Here is a 16629-nt window from a genome sequence, read left to right as displayed (position 1 = left end):
TATGGAGTATTATATATAAAGATATAGACATATATCAAATCATTAAAATATTACAAACTACCATTATATTTTAATAATGCTACAAAAAATTAACATATTGCTAATAATTAAATCTGAACCTAACGTTAGTGACTAAAATCAAATATGAACCTAACATCAGTGAGCAAAAGAAAAAAAAATAGTTAAATGTGAAGTTTCTAAAAACACGATAAGTTGGTTGACGAAAAAAATCCATTTTCCCTACTTTAAAATGAATAAATAACTTAAAAGTGCTAGGTAAATAAATACTTATAAGTCATATTTTAGTTTTTGAATAATTTCACTTATAAGTTAGATTTTTTTTATTTAAATAAATCACAATAAATAATTCTTAAATATAATCATATTATTTCATGAATTTTAGATTAGATTAACATTTAAAAATATATTTTTTAAAATTAAAGTTAATAAAAATGCAAAAAATCAAAATAAGTTGACAAAAAATACGTAGTTACTAACATTCAACTTATCAGCTTATAAGTTAAAAATCCAACTTATAAATTATGTACACAAACACTCCTCAATAAGTACTTATAGTCTTATAAGTCAATAAGTGGCTTATATGCGGTGGTCAAACAAACCCTTAAAATTGATGGGAGGTAACAGTAAGATAAGTAAAACACTTTTATTTTCATTTTTAATCGTACTCATGAATATTTAAAAGGAATGAAAATAAGTGATGATAAATGTAAATTTTATATACTTTCACTCCAAAACTTTAATCTAAAAAATGGGATAAAATTACTTTTACTTACCTATAATTTACTATCTTCCCTTGTAAAAACTCCGAAACAAGACGTTAATTAATCGGCATGCGAATTAATTAATTTTTAAGTTACAGTACCAGACAGTTGGTCGGCGAGGCAGGAGAGTATATGATTCTCTTTTGAAAAGTAGAGTTGCATGAAATATTGCTTTAAAAATTGCTTTATTTTAGTGTTTAATTTTATATTCATAAGTTTTATGTTTAAATAATTATCGCTTGATCTTTTCTAATGCACTTCGATATATCACATAATTGTAATTATTTTTACTTTTTTTATAATACTAATATGTAAACATGTTATAAATCTTAATATTTTTTTAGAAGTAATGATTTTAATTATGTAATCAAATTATTTTGATATCCAAGTCAATAACTTTTTAATTCAAATAAAATTTTATGCCAATAATTATAGCAGTGAAAAATGTGTTGGAAAATATGGGTATAAGTCACATATTGGTAAGTCATATTTTTGAGCATTATGACTAAAAGATGTGTGAGATATGATGATATTCTCTTAATAATGGAAATTATTATTTTTCATTAGAATTTGGCTCAAATATTATGGCATAAATTAATTTGATTTTGTTTCAGATTAATTGATATGGTGTATGTCTTGATATATTTAATCTGATTGTGTTTCAGATTATTTATGGAATAGAGTAGCTTGCAAATATTACACCGATTCCATAATTAATGATATTTAATTATGGAAAAGAGTAGCGCACAAGTCTATCTACACCTATATAAACACCTCTAAGGCGTTAGGGTTAGACACACCAAAAACATATTCGCCTCTAAACACAAATCTCTCTCTCTCGGTGATAGTTTCGTACCCGTTCAAGCTCGCTGAAGGTGCTTGTTATCCGTAACGCCGCCGCTACCTCGTTTTATCCTGGGAGGCTATCGACTCGCACATACGGTGAGAGGCGAAATAGCTTTAAGGAGACAGTTTCAACTGGACTCGAGGATCTCTCTTCTGTTTATATCTTTTCTTCCTCCGTTTGATTTCGTTTACTCACGCACACACTTGTTTGATTATTTGTATTAATCGCAGATTGTTTTCACAATCTTAAAGCTACTTATTTTATATACATCTGTGACTGATACATCTGTATCTGCTTGTTTTGTTGAGTAACAGATCGATGGAGAACCAAACTGTGAACGATTCGATGAACATGACGGCTGATCCCAACGCACAGATCACTGGATCTGATGGGGTTCACCAGCAGCCGATTAACCCTAACGCACGGATCGTACGATCTGATGGGGGTCAAACGCCTGTTGGACATGTACCTTCGGGACATGTGCCTTCGGGACATGTGCCTGTGGGACACACTGTCATTGGACAGTTTAGTGTTCCTCTTGGACAGATATCGGCAGGATTCACTCCTCCGATCATACCTGCGGTGCCTACTGGTGTGCATACACCTGTAGTACAGACGCACGTACCATCTGTTCCACCCGTGGTGCCTGCTGCACCTGTTATGCCAACTGTGCCTGCTGCACATGCTGAAAAACCTGAGAAGTTCAACGGAATGAACTTCAAACGTTGGCAACAAAAGATGCACTTTTATCTGACCACGTTGCATATGGATCGCTTCCTTAAGGAAGAACCACCGTTGCTCACTGCTAAGAGTAACATGCAGACTGTGTATGCTGCTGATGCTTGGAAGCACTCCGACTACATCTGTCGAAACTATGTGTTAAATTGTTTGTCTGACTCGTTGTATAACGTATATAGCGCGAAGCCAACAGCTAAGGTCTTATGGGAGTCACTTGACCATAAGTATAAAACCGAGGACGCTGGGGCAAAGAAGTGGATTGTTGGCCGCTTTCTTGATTATAAGATGGCAGACTCTAAGACTGTGATCAGTCAGGTGCAGGAACTGCAGGTGATCATTCATGACATTCATGCTGAGGAAATGGTCATAATTGAGTCTTTCCAAGTTGCTGCTGTTATTGAAAAGCTTCCACCTTGATGGAAAGATTTCAAGAACTACCTTAAGCACAAGCGAAAGGAGATGTCTATGGAGGATCTTATTGTTAGACTTCATATTGAAGAAGACAACAGAGGGTCCGAGAAGAAAGTTAACGTTGCCACTGAGAAGGCAAACATGGTGGAGCATGCTCAAAGCTCCAAGCCCAAGAAGGCTAATTCTGGTAAAGGGGCAAAGCTGGCACCCAAGGGAGGGATTTCGAAGTCGAAATTTCAAGGGAAGTGCTATAACTGTGATAAAGTTGGTCATAGGTCTTCTGACTGCAAGAAGCCCAAGAAGCCCAACAAGAAGAAAGAAGCAAACATGGTAGAGAATATCTCCAAGGAGATGGGTGACATAGACCTCTGTGCTACGGTCTCTGAAGTGAACCTGGTCGGTTCTAATCCACGTGAATGGTGGATTGATACTGGTGCTACTAGGAATGTTTGCTCATACAAGGCGGTTTTCTCTAGCCTCAAAGCTTCCGATGCTGGTGAGAAGCTCTACATGGGGAATTCAGCAACTTCTACCATTGAGGGTGAAGGCACGGTGATCCTGAAGATGACCTCTGGGAAGAATCTGACTTTGAAGAATGTACTTTATGTGCCTGATATTCGCAAGAACCTTGTGTCTGGTTCTCTGTTGAATAAGCATGGCTTTCCATTATAATAGAGTCAGATAAAGTTATTTTGTCTAAGAGTGGTATGTTTGTAGGCAAGGGTTATTTAACTGATGGGCTTTTAAGCTCAATGTAATGTCCGTTAAGGACGATAATGAAATGAAGAATTCTTCTGCTTACTTGCTTGAGTCTCCTAATTTATAGCATGCTAGATTAGGACATGTAAATTATGGCACTTTATGACGTTTAAGTGCAAAAGAATACATACCTAAACTTACTATCGATCCAAAACATAAGTGTGAGACTTGTGTTGAGGCAAAATTAACGAGATCATCATTTAAACGTGTGGAAAGGAACACCAAAGTGCTAGACCTAATACATAGCGACATATGTGATTTAAAATTCGCTCCAACAAGAGGAGAAAACAAGTATTTTATTACATTCATTGATGATTGTACAAAATACTGCTATGTATATTTGTTGAAAAGCAAAGACGAAGTTATAGATAAATTTAAAATCTATAAGGAAGAAGTTGAGACACAACAAACTGAGAAAATCAAAACGATACGAAGTGATCGTGGAGGTGAATATGTTGAACCGTTTGGGGAATTCTGTTCACAACATGGTATAATCCATGAGGTCACTGCACCATACTCCCCTCAATCAAATGGTGTGGCTGAAAGGAAGAATCGCACTCTGAAAGAGATGATGAATGCGATGTTGTTAAGCTCTGGGCTCCCACAATCGATGTGGGGAGAAGCCATCTTAAGCGCAAATAATATTTTAAATATTACGATGCGCAAGAATAAGGATGTAAGTCCTTATAAAATGTGGAAGAAAAAGAAAACAAGTTACCAACACTTGAAAGTGTGGGGGTGCCTTGCAAAGGTACTGATCCCTACACCGAAGAAGGTGAAGATAGGTCCTAAGACTGTGGATTGTGTCGTCATCGGATATCCTCCACACAGCACTGCATATCGGTTTCTTGTTCATGAATCCAAGATTCCTGATATTCAAAAGAATACCATTATGGAATCAAGGAATGCCTCATTTTTTGAGACGATGTTTCCCTGTAATCCAGGAAACCAACAACCTACGACGTCTAAACGATCTCATGAGTCTGTAGATGACGATAATGAGAGTGACGAAAGTGAAGACGAAAATGTGGGGTAGTGAGAAGGAGCAAAAGATAACGAACGGAGAAATCCTATGGGTCTGATTTTATGACCTATTTGCTCGAAGAAGGTGACCCAAAAACTTATAAGGAGGCGGTTACCTCACCTGATGGGCCTATGTGGAAAGAGGCCATCAAGAATGAAGTTGATTCAATTATGCAAAATCATACTTGGGAATTAGTGGACTTGCCAACTGGTTGCAAACCATTAGGTAGCAAGTGGGTTTTCAAGAAGAAGTTGAAAACTGATGGCACTATTGATAAGTATAAGGCCAGACTTGTAATTAAAGGATACAAGCAACAAAAAGGCCTTGATTACTTTGATACATATTCTCCTGTAACGAGAATAACGTCCATAAGGATGATGCTTGCTATTGCTGCAATGCATAATCTAACTGTACATCAAATGGATGTGAAAACAACTTTCCTAAATGGAGACATAGATGAAGAAATCTATATGGAACAACCTGAAGGGTTTGTTGTCCCAGGACAAGAAAGGAAAGTGTGTAGATTGGTGAAATCATTGTATGGTTTGAAACAAGCGCCTATGAAATGGCATGAAAAATTTGATGAGGTCGTGCTGGCCAATGGTTTCAAAATCAATGAATGTGATAGCTGTGCCTATTACAAGGATAACGAGAACAGCTATGTCAAGGAGAATGACAATGGCTATGTCATGATGACACTATATGTAGATGATCTACTTATTGCTGGAAGCAATGATAAAGTTATCAAATCTACAAAGGACATGTTGAAATCAAGGTTCGACATGAAAGATATGGGACTAGCAAATGTAATTCTGGGAATTCAAATTTCTAGAACATCAGAGGGTCTCGCAATAAGTCAACCACATTATGTTGACAAGATCCTTGAGAAGTTTCTTAAGGATGACTTTGAGAAAGTTAGGACACCTGTGGATATGACTTTGCACCTATCCAAGAACAAAGGTGTAGCTGTTTCCCAATTAGAATACTCGAGGATAATTGGTAGTCTGATGTACCTCATGAGTTGTACAAGACCAGACATTGCATACTCAATTAGCAAGTTGAGTAGGTTTACGAGTAATCCGGGAGCTGATCACTGGAAAGCGATTATAAGGGTACTAAGGTACTTGAGGGGAACTCGAGACTATGGACTGCACTATGGCAGATACCCAGCAGTATTAGAAGGATATACTGACGCAAATTGGATATCTAGCAAGAAAGCACTTAAGTCTACGAGTGGCTATGTGTTTACATTAGCTGGAGCGGCAATATCATGGAAATCCTCAAAACAAACGGTGATAACTCATTCCACGATGGAAGCTGAGTTTGTGGCACTAGATAAATACGCCGAAGAGGCTGAATATCTACGTCAGTTTCTGGAGGATATTCCAAGATGGCCAAAGCCTGTAACTGCAATAGGGATTCACTGTGATAGTCAATCCGCTATTGGCAGAGCACAGAGCACGATGTATAATGGAAAGTCTCGTCATATACGACGACGACACAGTTCCATTAGACAATTGATCTCAACCGGAATTATCACTATTGACTATATACCGTCAAAGGATAATATCGCGGATCCACTAACCAAAGGGTTATCAAGAGAAGTGGTTGAGAAATCATCGAGAGGGATGGGCCTTAAGCCTATTGCTTAACGGCATCATGGTGGACACCCAACCATTGCTGACTGGAGATCCCAAGAACTTGGTTCAATGGGACAACTAAATCATGATGACCAAATCACTGTGGGGGTAACCCCTGGCCTGATCCTATGATGAGGAAACAGTGAGACCCGTAAGGTACGAGGTTAAGTTTTGAGCCTTTAATGATCTTTGATGAATACATGGAGCTCAGGAGTGAACGCATGGAATTCAGTTGAGTAAACGCGGGTTACTCTATAAGATAAAGATCACCTATGTGGGAGAGAAGTGGGGCCGCTTCAAAGAAGAATTGCGAGGCACAATTCTTTAGAAACTTCTGCAGAACCAGGACGATGTTCCATGGCCAAAATGGACATACTCATGAGAGCTGAACGAGTCAGAAACGATATAGTGATAAGTATATCATCGTTTACATAAACGGTCGAACAGTTCAAGGACAAGCACGTCTACTGTCTACCAGTAAAGTCGGTATGCTTACTCGAGCGAAGGTTCAAGGAGCATTCTCTACCTATCGTATGCTATATCTGATCGAAGAAACTATCACCAAGTCAAACTCCGTGTCTGTCTGTCTGTCTGGTGTGTGCTACTAAGATCACCAATCTCACCCATGTGGGGGATTGTTGGAAAATATGGGTATAAGTCCCATATTGATAAGTCATATTTTTGAGCATTATGACTAAAAGATGTGTGAGATATGATGATATTCTCTTAATAATGGAAATTATTATTTTCCATTAGAATTTGGCTCAAATATTATGGCATAAATTAATTTGATTTTGTTTCAGATTAATTGATATGGTGTATGTCTTGATATATTTAATCTGATTCTGTTTCAGATTATTTATGGAATAGAGTAGCTTGCAAGTATTACACCGATTCCATAATTAATGATATTTAATTATGGAAAAGAGTAGCGCACAAGTCTATCTACACCTATATAAACACCTCTAAGGAGTTAGGGTTAGACACACCAAAAACATATTCGCCTCTAAACACAAATCTCTCTCTCTCTCGGTGATAGTTTCGTGCCCGTTCAAGCTCGCTGAAGGTGCTTGTTATCCGTAACGCCGCCGCTACCTCGTTTTATCCTGGGAGGCTATCGACTCGCACATACGGTGAGAGGCGAAATAGCTTTAAGGAGACAGTTTCAACTGGACTCGAGGATCTCTCTTCTGTTTATATCTTTTCTTCCTCCGTTTGATTTCGTTTACTCACGCACACACTTGTTTGATTATTTGTATTAATCGCAGATTGTTTTCACAAAATGTTCCCCAACCCATTCCCAGTTAGCTCTGTGGTTGAGACGTTTTCAGTTTGGAAAAGTCCTTCACCATTAAAATTTAGATTCGATTTTAAATTATCGCTCAAATTTAAATAAAGGTTATCACAACTGAATTTAAAATAATAATTGATAAAATAAAAATTTGGCTAAAGTAATATTTTTTTCCTTCGGTTCCAACATAATAAATACAATATACCTTTACACCGATAAAGTAATAAACTTGTTAAATAATATTTTTTGTTGATCTGACAGCTCGTTAAAAAATGTTAAAATGCTACCTTCACATTTAAGCAAATCAAGAAAGGCTTCTTCACTCAGCACTCTCCTCAGATTCTCACTTACAATGCCATCGATTTCTTGTATCACTGCATCTTCATCTTCATAATATATACACACAACACTATTTACTACAAAACATGAGTGAGTTATCAACTACAAAGTCATGGCAAGATGAGCTGGCCAGCCTGGTGGAAGACACAGGGATCAGATACTCCGGCGACGGAAGCTCCATCTCCACGCCGTCGTTTAAAACTGAAGCTGATCAAGTTGAACAGGAGAGCTTTGTGGATCAGGTGAAGGGGTTTGGTAAGGCATGGGGAGAGATAATTATTGAGTTTGGCAAAGGATGTAAAGATGTAGCTGCTCAGCAAAATATAGTTACTGGTGATTGTTATGTTGTTAAGAAGATTAGAGGTCATTATGTCGAGGTTTCGGGAAGATTGAGTTTTTTGAATGAGTTCTTGCCTGAGGATCGCCATCCTGCTCATGTCTGGCCTATTTTGTTCTTCGTTTTCATTCTCTCGCTCGCAGGTACTACTAATTCTACCTACATTCAGTTTGTATAATATTATTACCTTGTGCATAGAGAGAGAGAGGGAGAGAGAGAGAGAGGGAGAGAGAGGGAGAGGGAGAGAGAGAGGGAGAGAGAGAGAGGGAGAGAGAGTATTTGTTTCGATTACTATTATCTTGCAAATTTTAGAAATTGAAAGTATAAATGATCTGTCAGGCAAGAGAGGCAAGAGAGAGAGAATATTTGTTTCGATTACTATTATCTTGCAAATTTTAGAAATTGAAAGTATAAATGATCTGTCAGGCGAGAGAGAGAGAGTATTTGTTTCGATTACTATTATCTTGCAAATTATAGAAATTGAAAGTATAAATGATCTGTCAGGCAAGAGAGAGAGAGAATATTTGTTTCGATTACTATTATCTTGCAAATTTTAGAAATTGAAAGTATAAATGATCTGTCAGGCGAGAGAGAGAGTATTTGTTTCGATTACTATTATCTTGCAAATTTTAGAAATTGAAAGTATAAATGATCTATCAGGCAAGAGAGAGAGAGTATTTGTTTCGATTACTATTATCTTGCAAATTTAAGAAATTGAAAGTATAAATGATCTGGTACCTCTTAAATAATATTATTTTGTAGCTTGCCTCAGCAAGCCAAGTAGTTTGATGATTAAATAACATTTTCCTCAATGATTTTGAGAATCATTGCTAACTCCGTAGTTAGATATTATCTGATCAAACTATTTTGTTCTCGAATCATTTAAACCAACTGTCATTTCAATAAACAAAGTATTCATTTTGAATGCTTTGAGTAGAGCTCTTCAAATGAGAATGCTCAAAAGCTAGTTTTCAGTTCCTTTTTCGATTAGGCTTTACATATGTTTTTATCTGTTTTGAACCAGACTTAACAAGTTTTGGAGATGTCTAGGGGTATATACAGCTCCAAAATACTCTTGTGTCAGTGAACTTATTTAAGGATGTCACTCTGATTAGGCTTTATTACATTCTCTTTTGTTTGTTTTTTTTTGCTTTTCAAAGAAGCTTAATACATTTAGTATTTAACCTTATCAAGTTTTTAGTTTCCTATCTGAGTTGACAATTGTAATTTTTGAAGCATTGGGTGTAAATACTAAAGATGTTAATTCAGTCACACTGGTGAAGAAAGTGTACATACATCCTCCCAGTGCGACCCGGATAGTACTTCCCGATGGTAGACATTTAGCATATCATGAGCAAGGACTTACAGCTGATAGAGCTAGATATTCATTGATTGCTCCTCACAGTTTTCTTTCTTCTCGGCTAGCAGGTACCACCTAATTTGAATATTATCTGTCTCTATTGTAGGATACCTGAGTTCTTTTATGTGTTATACTTATACAAAATTCAGTACACTTGTATAAATGATAGTGAAATATATAATGATTTCTGATTTCCTTTTGCAGGTATTCCAGGAGTGAAACTGGCTCTGCTAGAAGAGTTCGGTGTTCGCTTAATTACTTATGATCTTCCTGGTTTCGGCGAGAGTGATCCTCATCCTAGCAGAAGCCTCAACTCATCTGCTCTGGACATCTTATATTTAGCAAATTCTGTTGCAATAAGCGACAAATTCTGGGTGCTCGGCTATTCAGATGGAGCCATGCATGCTTGGGCTGCACTCAAGTACATTCCTAATAAAATTGCAGGTACCTGAACTTACCCCTTCAAAATTTATTGCAGCATGTCCTATCACAGTGTCACTTACACTGTCACATTGGAGTGATTTTTTTTTATGACTGAAGATGTACACAGTTTCTGTAAGAGGCCATAACCACTATATGACTTGGTTAGCAGTGATTGATAAGAGATTGCTGCTGAACAAGAATACCTCCCTAATTCATACCACTATATTTTCTTGTTTTGCTATTTGCCATGATTGTTTTTCCATAGGAAGATGCAAGTGTAGCTATATATATCCACTTAAAATGTTATCTTGGTTATACTTTATCATCTCAGATGAAGCTTCTTGCAGCCACTAAAATTCGCGTTGTTACTCTATTGTCTACCTTTTTTATGAATATCATGCTCTAGCATCCCAGAAGATTGTATGGAAGAGGGAAAAGATGCAAATAGAGCTTGTTGCCAGTGGAATGTGTTACATTCTGGTCTATCATTAAGGGAAATGTTTATGTTGTGGTGTCTTGTATGAAGAGTATCAAGATGAATGACTAAATTTTTTGTTCTCTATTATATTCTCTGTGGTGCAACTGTGAGTTTGACTATTGAAGTTGGTTAAATACTTTCTGCAATTGATACTTTAAAGTACCACACTGAATAGAATTATGCATCTTATTACAGGTGCAGCAATGATTGGACCAATGGTTAATCCATATCAATCGGGCATGACAAAGGAAGAGATATCTGGAACCTGGGAGAAGTGGATGCGGAGAAGGAAGCTGATGTACTATTTAGCTCGAAGATTTCCTGATTCTCTGGGTTACTTCTACCGCAGGACTTTCCTATCTGGAAAGCATGGTCATATTGAGAAGTGGTTATCTTTATCACTGGGAAATAGGGTGAGTTCATTTTCATCTAGCTTTCTCAAAGAATGTTGGTAAAGTCAATGCATTATCATCTCTTCTTGTGCACGACTTTTCGTCCATAATTCTGGATTTTATGTCTTTAGATAGTTGGTGTTTATACCAGATACTGCAAGTGAACAAACTCAGTTTGAATTCAGGATAAAGCTCTGACTGAAGGACCTCTTTTTGAAGCATTCTGGCATCGGGATGTTGAGGAGTCAGTCCGCCAAGGTAGCACAACACCGTTTATAGAGGAAGCTTCTCTACTGGTATCAGACTGGGGCTTTAGTCTTTCAGATCTCCAAGTGCAACAAAAATGCCCCAAAAAGGGCCTTTTCTCTTGGCTGAAGTTTATGTATACTCAAGAGGAATGTCAGTTGACTGGATATCTTGGCCCGATTCACATATGGCAGGTTAGCAAGCCTATGTTTTTCTATGAATTGGTTTTTGTATCACCCTGAGAACTAATCCAAAGGAGCCTTGCTTAGTAATTGTGTTGGTTGATTCGAATTAGTAACTGTTCTTCATTTTTTACCAAATGTTGGACAGGGAATGGATGATAAGGTGGTTCCGCCCTCCATGGCTGACTACGTGTCTCGAGTTCTACCAAATGCAAAGGTGCATAAACTCCCGGAGGATGGACACTTCTCATATTTCTTTTATTGCGACGAGTGCCACAGGAATATATTTGCCACCCTTTTTGGAACTGCACAAGGTCCTCTCAATAACGCGGCACAGATAGAACAGGAAAAACCAGAGTAATCTACACGAGATTTGACAAGAAATGGAAAACCCAGAGTAATCTACATTCGACACTTGACAACTGACTCGATTACAGTTATTAGTAGAGACAGTTTCGTTCTATTTGGCTATTTCTACCATGTTCCATTTTTTCCCCACTCAATAGGCTCAGATTTATTATTTCAACCAGACAAAGCTAGTGAACAAGAATATGCATGTCATGATCTTTTACAGTAATGAAAGTTATAGATGTACCTTCTCTCAATGCTGAAGCTAACAAACAATTAGGTTCATCAAAATTCAAATTGAGACAATAACATGGTCCTAAAGGACCATTTGAGAATAAATCCTCAAATATAAGTTGGTACAATATCTTCTGTGCCAGCCATCCATCGTTGAATTCACTTTTCCTGTAAAAAGAACTGGAATTTTCTTCTGTAAAAAGAACTTCTGAACTCTAGAAAAACACCTTCCTAAATAGTCTAACGCCGCCTTGCTATCATCAAAATGCAGATCCACCGCCCTTGGTTTTTCTAAGCATCATATCTTTTGCTTCATTGATTTTAGAAGCAAGATAATGGCTACCACCTGCATCTGGATGATTTGCAACCATCACCCTTCTATGAGCTTCCTTGATCTTCTCTACTGGGGTACTTTCTCTGTCAGCTCAAACATGGAATATTAGGTCAACAGAGGAGAAGGGTCAGAAAACATTACAAGAAAAAAGATGAAGCCAACTTATTTAATAAAGAAAGACGAAAATTTTCAGTTTTTTAAGAACTTCAATGCAAAAAAAGACGTGACAAAAAAAAGTGGTTGGATATAGACCCTTAATCATAGCAATATAGACAAAATTCATCAACCTTATTTACAAGAACTATATCTGATGAGGAACGAGAATAAAGAATTAAAGTATGTGTTATTAATTAGTTTATATGTATTTAATGTAAAGATAAATAATGTATCTTTATATTTTATATATGGGCTAGGAGTAATTTATTTATAATAAAGGCCAACTGTTACGGGCCTTAGTCCATTAGGTTATTTATTAGGGTTTCTATTTTCTATAAAAGCATTGTAATCCCCCACATATTACTTAGCTTTGATTATACATTTTTCTTGAGAATAATATTGATTTTATTCTTGAGATTCGTATTATTCATTGCTTAAGATCTTCTAATCATTTTTGCTTAATAAATCGTTATTTTCATATTTTGTCCCACATTAATATCTGTTTACTTCTCGGTAGTTCATAACAAAAAGTCATTTCTATGGAAAATCTGGTTTCAATACTTTCTTTTTCTGTTATGGTGCGGTTCATTGCTAGCTGTTAATATCACCATTGCCGACGATCTTAACCAAAATCTTACCTATCAACTCAAACTGCTCCAAATACTGTGCAGTGGTACGAGTTGTCGATTGTTTTTATAAACAAAACTGTCCAGCAACCTATCAAATTAAAATTTAAAGCAAGTCGATCGAAAAGAGGGATCTTTAATTTTTTCGCAAACTTATGTTTACTATTTAATAAAATTAAGTCTTACACACTAAGAGTAGAAATTTATAATTTCTTCAAACTACCTCGATTATTAGAACATATGAAAAAGTGAACAACCCGCTAATATAGTAACATTGCTTTGTAGTTTTCCATTTATTAAATCAAGAAATTCAATTAAATTATTCTTCTGGTACCTGACTCCGAGAATAAGAGCTGCTTCTCTTCTTGTCATAGTAGGTTGGAAACCTCCCTCATAAAATTTGCGCATTCTAGCTGTGGCTGGTCTTGCTTTGAAAGCACTCCATGCCTGAATGCTGTACTTTCCAGCATATGCTGTGGCAGCAACTGCAAGACCTACTATCAAGGGTGTAGCCTGAGACAAGTTTCAGATCTTCACTTGGTCAATAGTACACAATGGAGAGTCAAAAGCAACTAAACATATCAAAAGCAAGAATCAAGACAAATAGTAAAGTTCTGAAAGCACTAAGGCCTAAGCAGAATACATTTCATATCGTATAAAATCGTTTTTTGTTATATCTGGTATTTCATCAGAAATGCGATGCCGGATAAATATTCGTAACAAATATTTATGTAAACTTTAAAAAAAACAAATACGAAAAGAGAGAGGATATGGTAGGGTATATAAACTGCATAGAACTCTCTGTATAAAGCATGTTTCAATCGCAAATGAGAAAAATAAAATGAAGACAGTCAATAGAATTATTTCAAAAAATTAAATTACTATCAATTAATAATAAAGCCCGAAACTTACTTGGAAATAAGATAGATATATAACTCAGAACTACCTTGACTTAAATGTTACACTCTTCTATTCCTAAACATCCACGTCCACCTTAAAAATACCACAGCCTTCCTATGACTAAATTTAGCTCTCCACTTCTGCCCATCAACATGCAAAACAGATAAGGTAAAAATGATTTGCCAATTTTAAGCAGTTACCCTAACTCTGCTGAAAACGAGGATTAGAATCCTCACTGTCCAACTTCAGAAACATTATCTCCACATGCAACTTACAAGAATCATAGCAGACAGCATGAGATTTGGTTAGACAGCTGATCACCTTTTAATTATTTTATTCTATCATGATTTACTACTAAAAAAGGAAGTATTCATTTTCATTTAGCAAAAAAAAAAGTATTCATTTTCTGAGCCCAAAAAATCTTTAATTAACAATAAGCGAATATATGAGGGTGATTTAAGGACGGCAAGTGGAAGTAGATACTTAAATCCTAATTTTTTTCCCTTTTAACCATATGTTGTTCTTGTGCAGAATGTGATATGTTAAGCAAAAAAGAGAAGTTACTTTTTGGAAGTAGTAATAGATACAAATTATATTAGCTCCACAAAACAAGGGATCAAGGGAACTTGTGACGTGATGCAAGACAACAATTATAAACAAGGAATTATTGAATAAAATTAATAATAAGTCAGGCTTGGTGATTCAACTGAAGACGAACCACAGCCAGGTAAATTCTACTGCACAAGGGAGAAGGACTTACGGATTGCAGCCAATGATAAAAGAGAAATTTCAAATTTAATAATGAATCAAAGTCAAAAATTAATAAAAGATGACATCTCATTTTATATAAATAGAGAACCCTAAAACTAATCCTAATTATAAGGCAACTACAACTTAATAGTTAATGATAATACTTGTCATGATTCAATTAGAAAAAACCGTTCATAAATTCCTAATAATCTACTTATCTAGAAAAGTTTATAATAAATCAAATTAACTTATTCCTAATTATTAAAACAGTAACATAGATTAGGTACAAATCAATCTTTTAATTCCTTGCTCCAGATCATGAACTAGAATTGGGAAGAAATATCGAAGCTCAATTTTACAAGTAAAAACATTTTAGTAAGAGTGTAGGACACATGGTGAGAATTGCAAGCGAAATCCATGTAAAAAATGTACCAATAAGTAGATTCTGTTAGTGGTGACTTTTGTGCTAAGGGACTTGAAGAGTGGCATAACAAGTTGAATGTGAAAATTTGTGTTCCGTCAAGAATACTAAGTATTCGCTTTTCTCTTCCTCATACTTAAGGTAAACTGAAGACCAGCAATTAGAAGCACGAACATAAGAGGGACGTATTAAACAATGATTGACGGATAGAAAGGCCTTTCAGACCCGAACATAAGACTAGACATAAAAAAAAAAGATTTAACAATTGCTACATATAAAGGAAAAAGCTTTCAACAATAACTCTCACTCTAAGCAATATACTGAATTCATTAACGAATTAAAGAACGGTGTGAGTCCATCCGTCCATAGTCAAGACTCCATCTTCATTAAGGCATCAATCAAAACCCAAGTTTTAAACATCCGACATAAGTAAAGAAATAGGAAAAATTAAGCGAAACGAAAAACCCCACAAGCCGATACATTTTCTACTTGCCTCAAAACTAAAAACGCAAGCTTTAGACAGATTCTTCCGTAGCTAGGTTACATGGTTGATTCTAATCAGGCAGAAAATTAATCATTTCATCGCAAAATGCCATACCAAGCAAAACATATTCTAATTAGATACATTCACAAGAAACAATCAATTAAAAATCCAATCTTTATACTGAATTCATTAACATATTAAAGAATGGCATACATCCATCTGTAGTCAAGGCTCTATTTTCATCAAGGCATCAATCAAAACCCGAGCTCTAAACATCCAACATAAGTAAAGAAACATCAAGATAAACCGAAACGAAAGGCCCACAAGCCGATACAGTTTCTACTTGCCTCAAACCTAAAAACACAAGCTTTAAACAGATTCTTATGATTTTAATTTTGATACATGGTTGATTGTAATCAGGCAGAAAAATAATCATTTCATAGCAAATGTTATACCAAGTAAAAAAACATATTCTAATTCAATACATTTACAACACACAATTAATTAAAAATCCAATCTTTATGAATAACAATAAGTTAAAAAATCCAATCTTTATGATTTGGGTAAAGATATTAACATGATACAAGAACATCTAATACAAGACAAACTCAAAATCAATAAAAAGATTAATTAAAATTGTTAACAACAAATTGTAATAAAAATTGTATTTACCATGTATGTTGTGCTTCAAAAGAGCTTGAGAATTGTATAATTATGTGTGTGTAATGTATCTGCAGAATTTGTACGCGGCGCTTTACTTCTCAGCAGTTGGGAAACGAAAATGCCACTTCAAGATTCTTGTATGTTCCTAACTTCCTGTACCAAATATATTTAATTTTTAATTTTTAATAATTATATAATTTTAAAAAAAAACAGAAAATAAAATTTCCCCCAGGAGTTTTAAATCCATAAATTTACTGATTTGTACAAATTATTTGTCTACCGAATATTTATTTATTTATATTAATATAATAAAGTTCGAAAGTATTTATGCTACAATTTTTATCATAATTTATTTCAGAAAATAATTGTGTGAATCCTTAACTGAAGTGTACAGCGTTAATTGTAATTGAGAGAAAATGTCGTGGGATGTAGCAACGAGTGTTAGTTCCTCGCCAGGACATTAA

General features: G+C 35.6%; 2 protein-coding genes across 2 annotated transcripts; one reads left to right on the top strand and one right to left on the bottom strand.

Moving 5' to 3' along the window:
- Window positions 1-7786: 7786 nt before the first annotated feature.
- Window positions 7787-11854, top strand: LOC141713589 (uncharacterized). The gene is made up of 6 exons (XM_074517070.1): window positions 7787-8311; window positions 9405-9596; window positions 9733-9972; window positions 10625-10842; window positions 11007-11261; window positions 11398-11854. Exons 1-6 carry the CDS (start codon window positions 7918-7920, stop codon window positions 11608-11610), a joined length of 1512 nt encoding a protein of 503 aa, XP_074373171.1. The 5' UTR covers window positions 7787-7917; the 3' UTR covers window positions 11611-11854.
- Window positions 11737-16313, bottom strand: LOC141713590 (mitochondrial import inner membrane translocase subunit TIM14-1-like). The gene is made up of 3 exons (XM_074517071.1): window positions 16175-16313; window positions 13282-13460; window positions 11737-12248 (listed from the first exon to the last, which is right to left on the bottom strand). Exons 1-3 carry the CDS (start codon window positions 16175-16177, stop codon window positions 12092-12094), a joined length of 339 nt encoding a protein of 112 aa, XP_074373172.1. The 5' UTR covers window positions 16178-16313; the 3' UTR covers window positions 11737-12091.
- Window positions 16314-16629: the final 316 nt, after the last annotated feature.

This window comes from Apium graveolens, chromosome 3 (assembly GCF_009905375.1).
Source record: "Apium graveolens cultivar Ventura chromosome 3, ASM990537v1, whole genome shotgun sequence".
Lineage (NCBI taxonomy): Eukaryota > Viridiplantae > Streptophyta > Magnoliopsida > Apiales > Apiaceae > Apium > Apium graveolens.
This window is presented reverse-complemented; position numbering and strand designations above follow the sequence as displayed.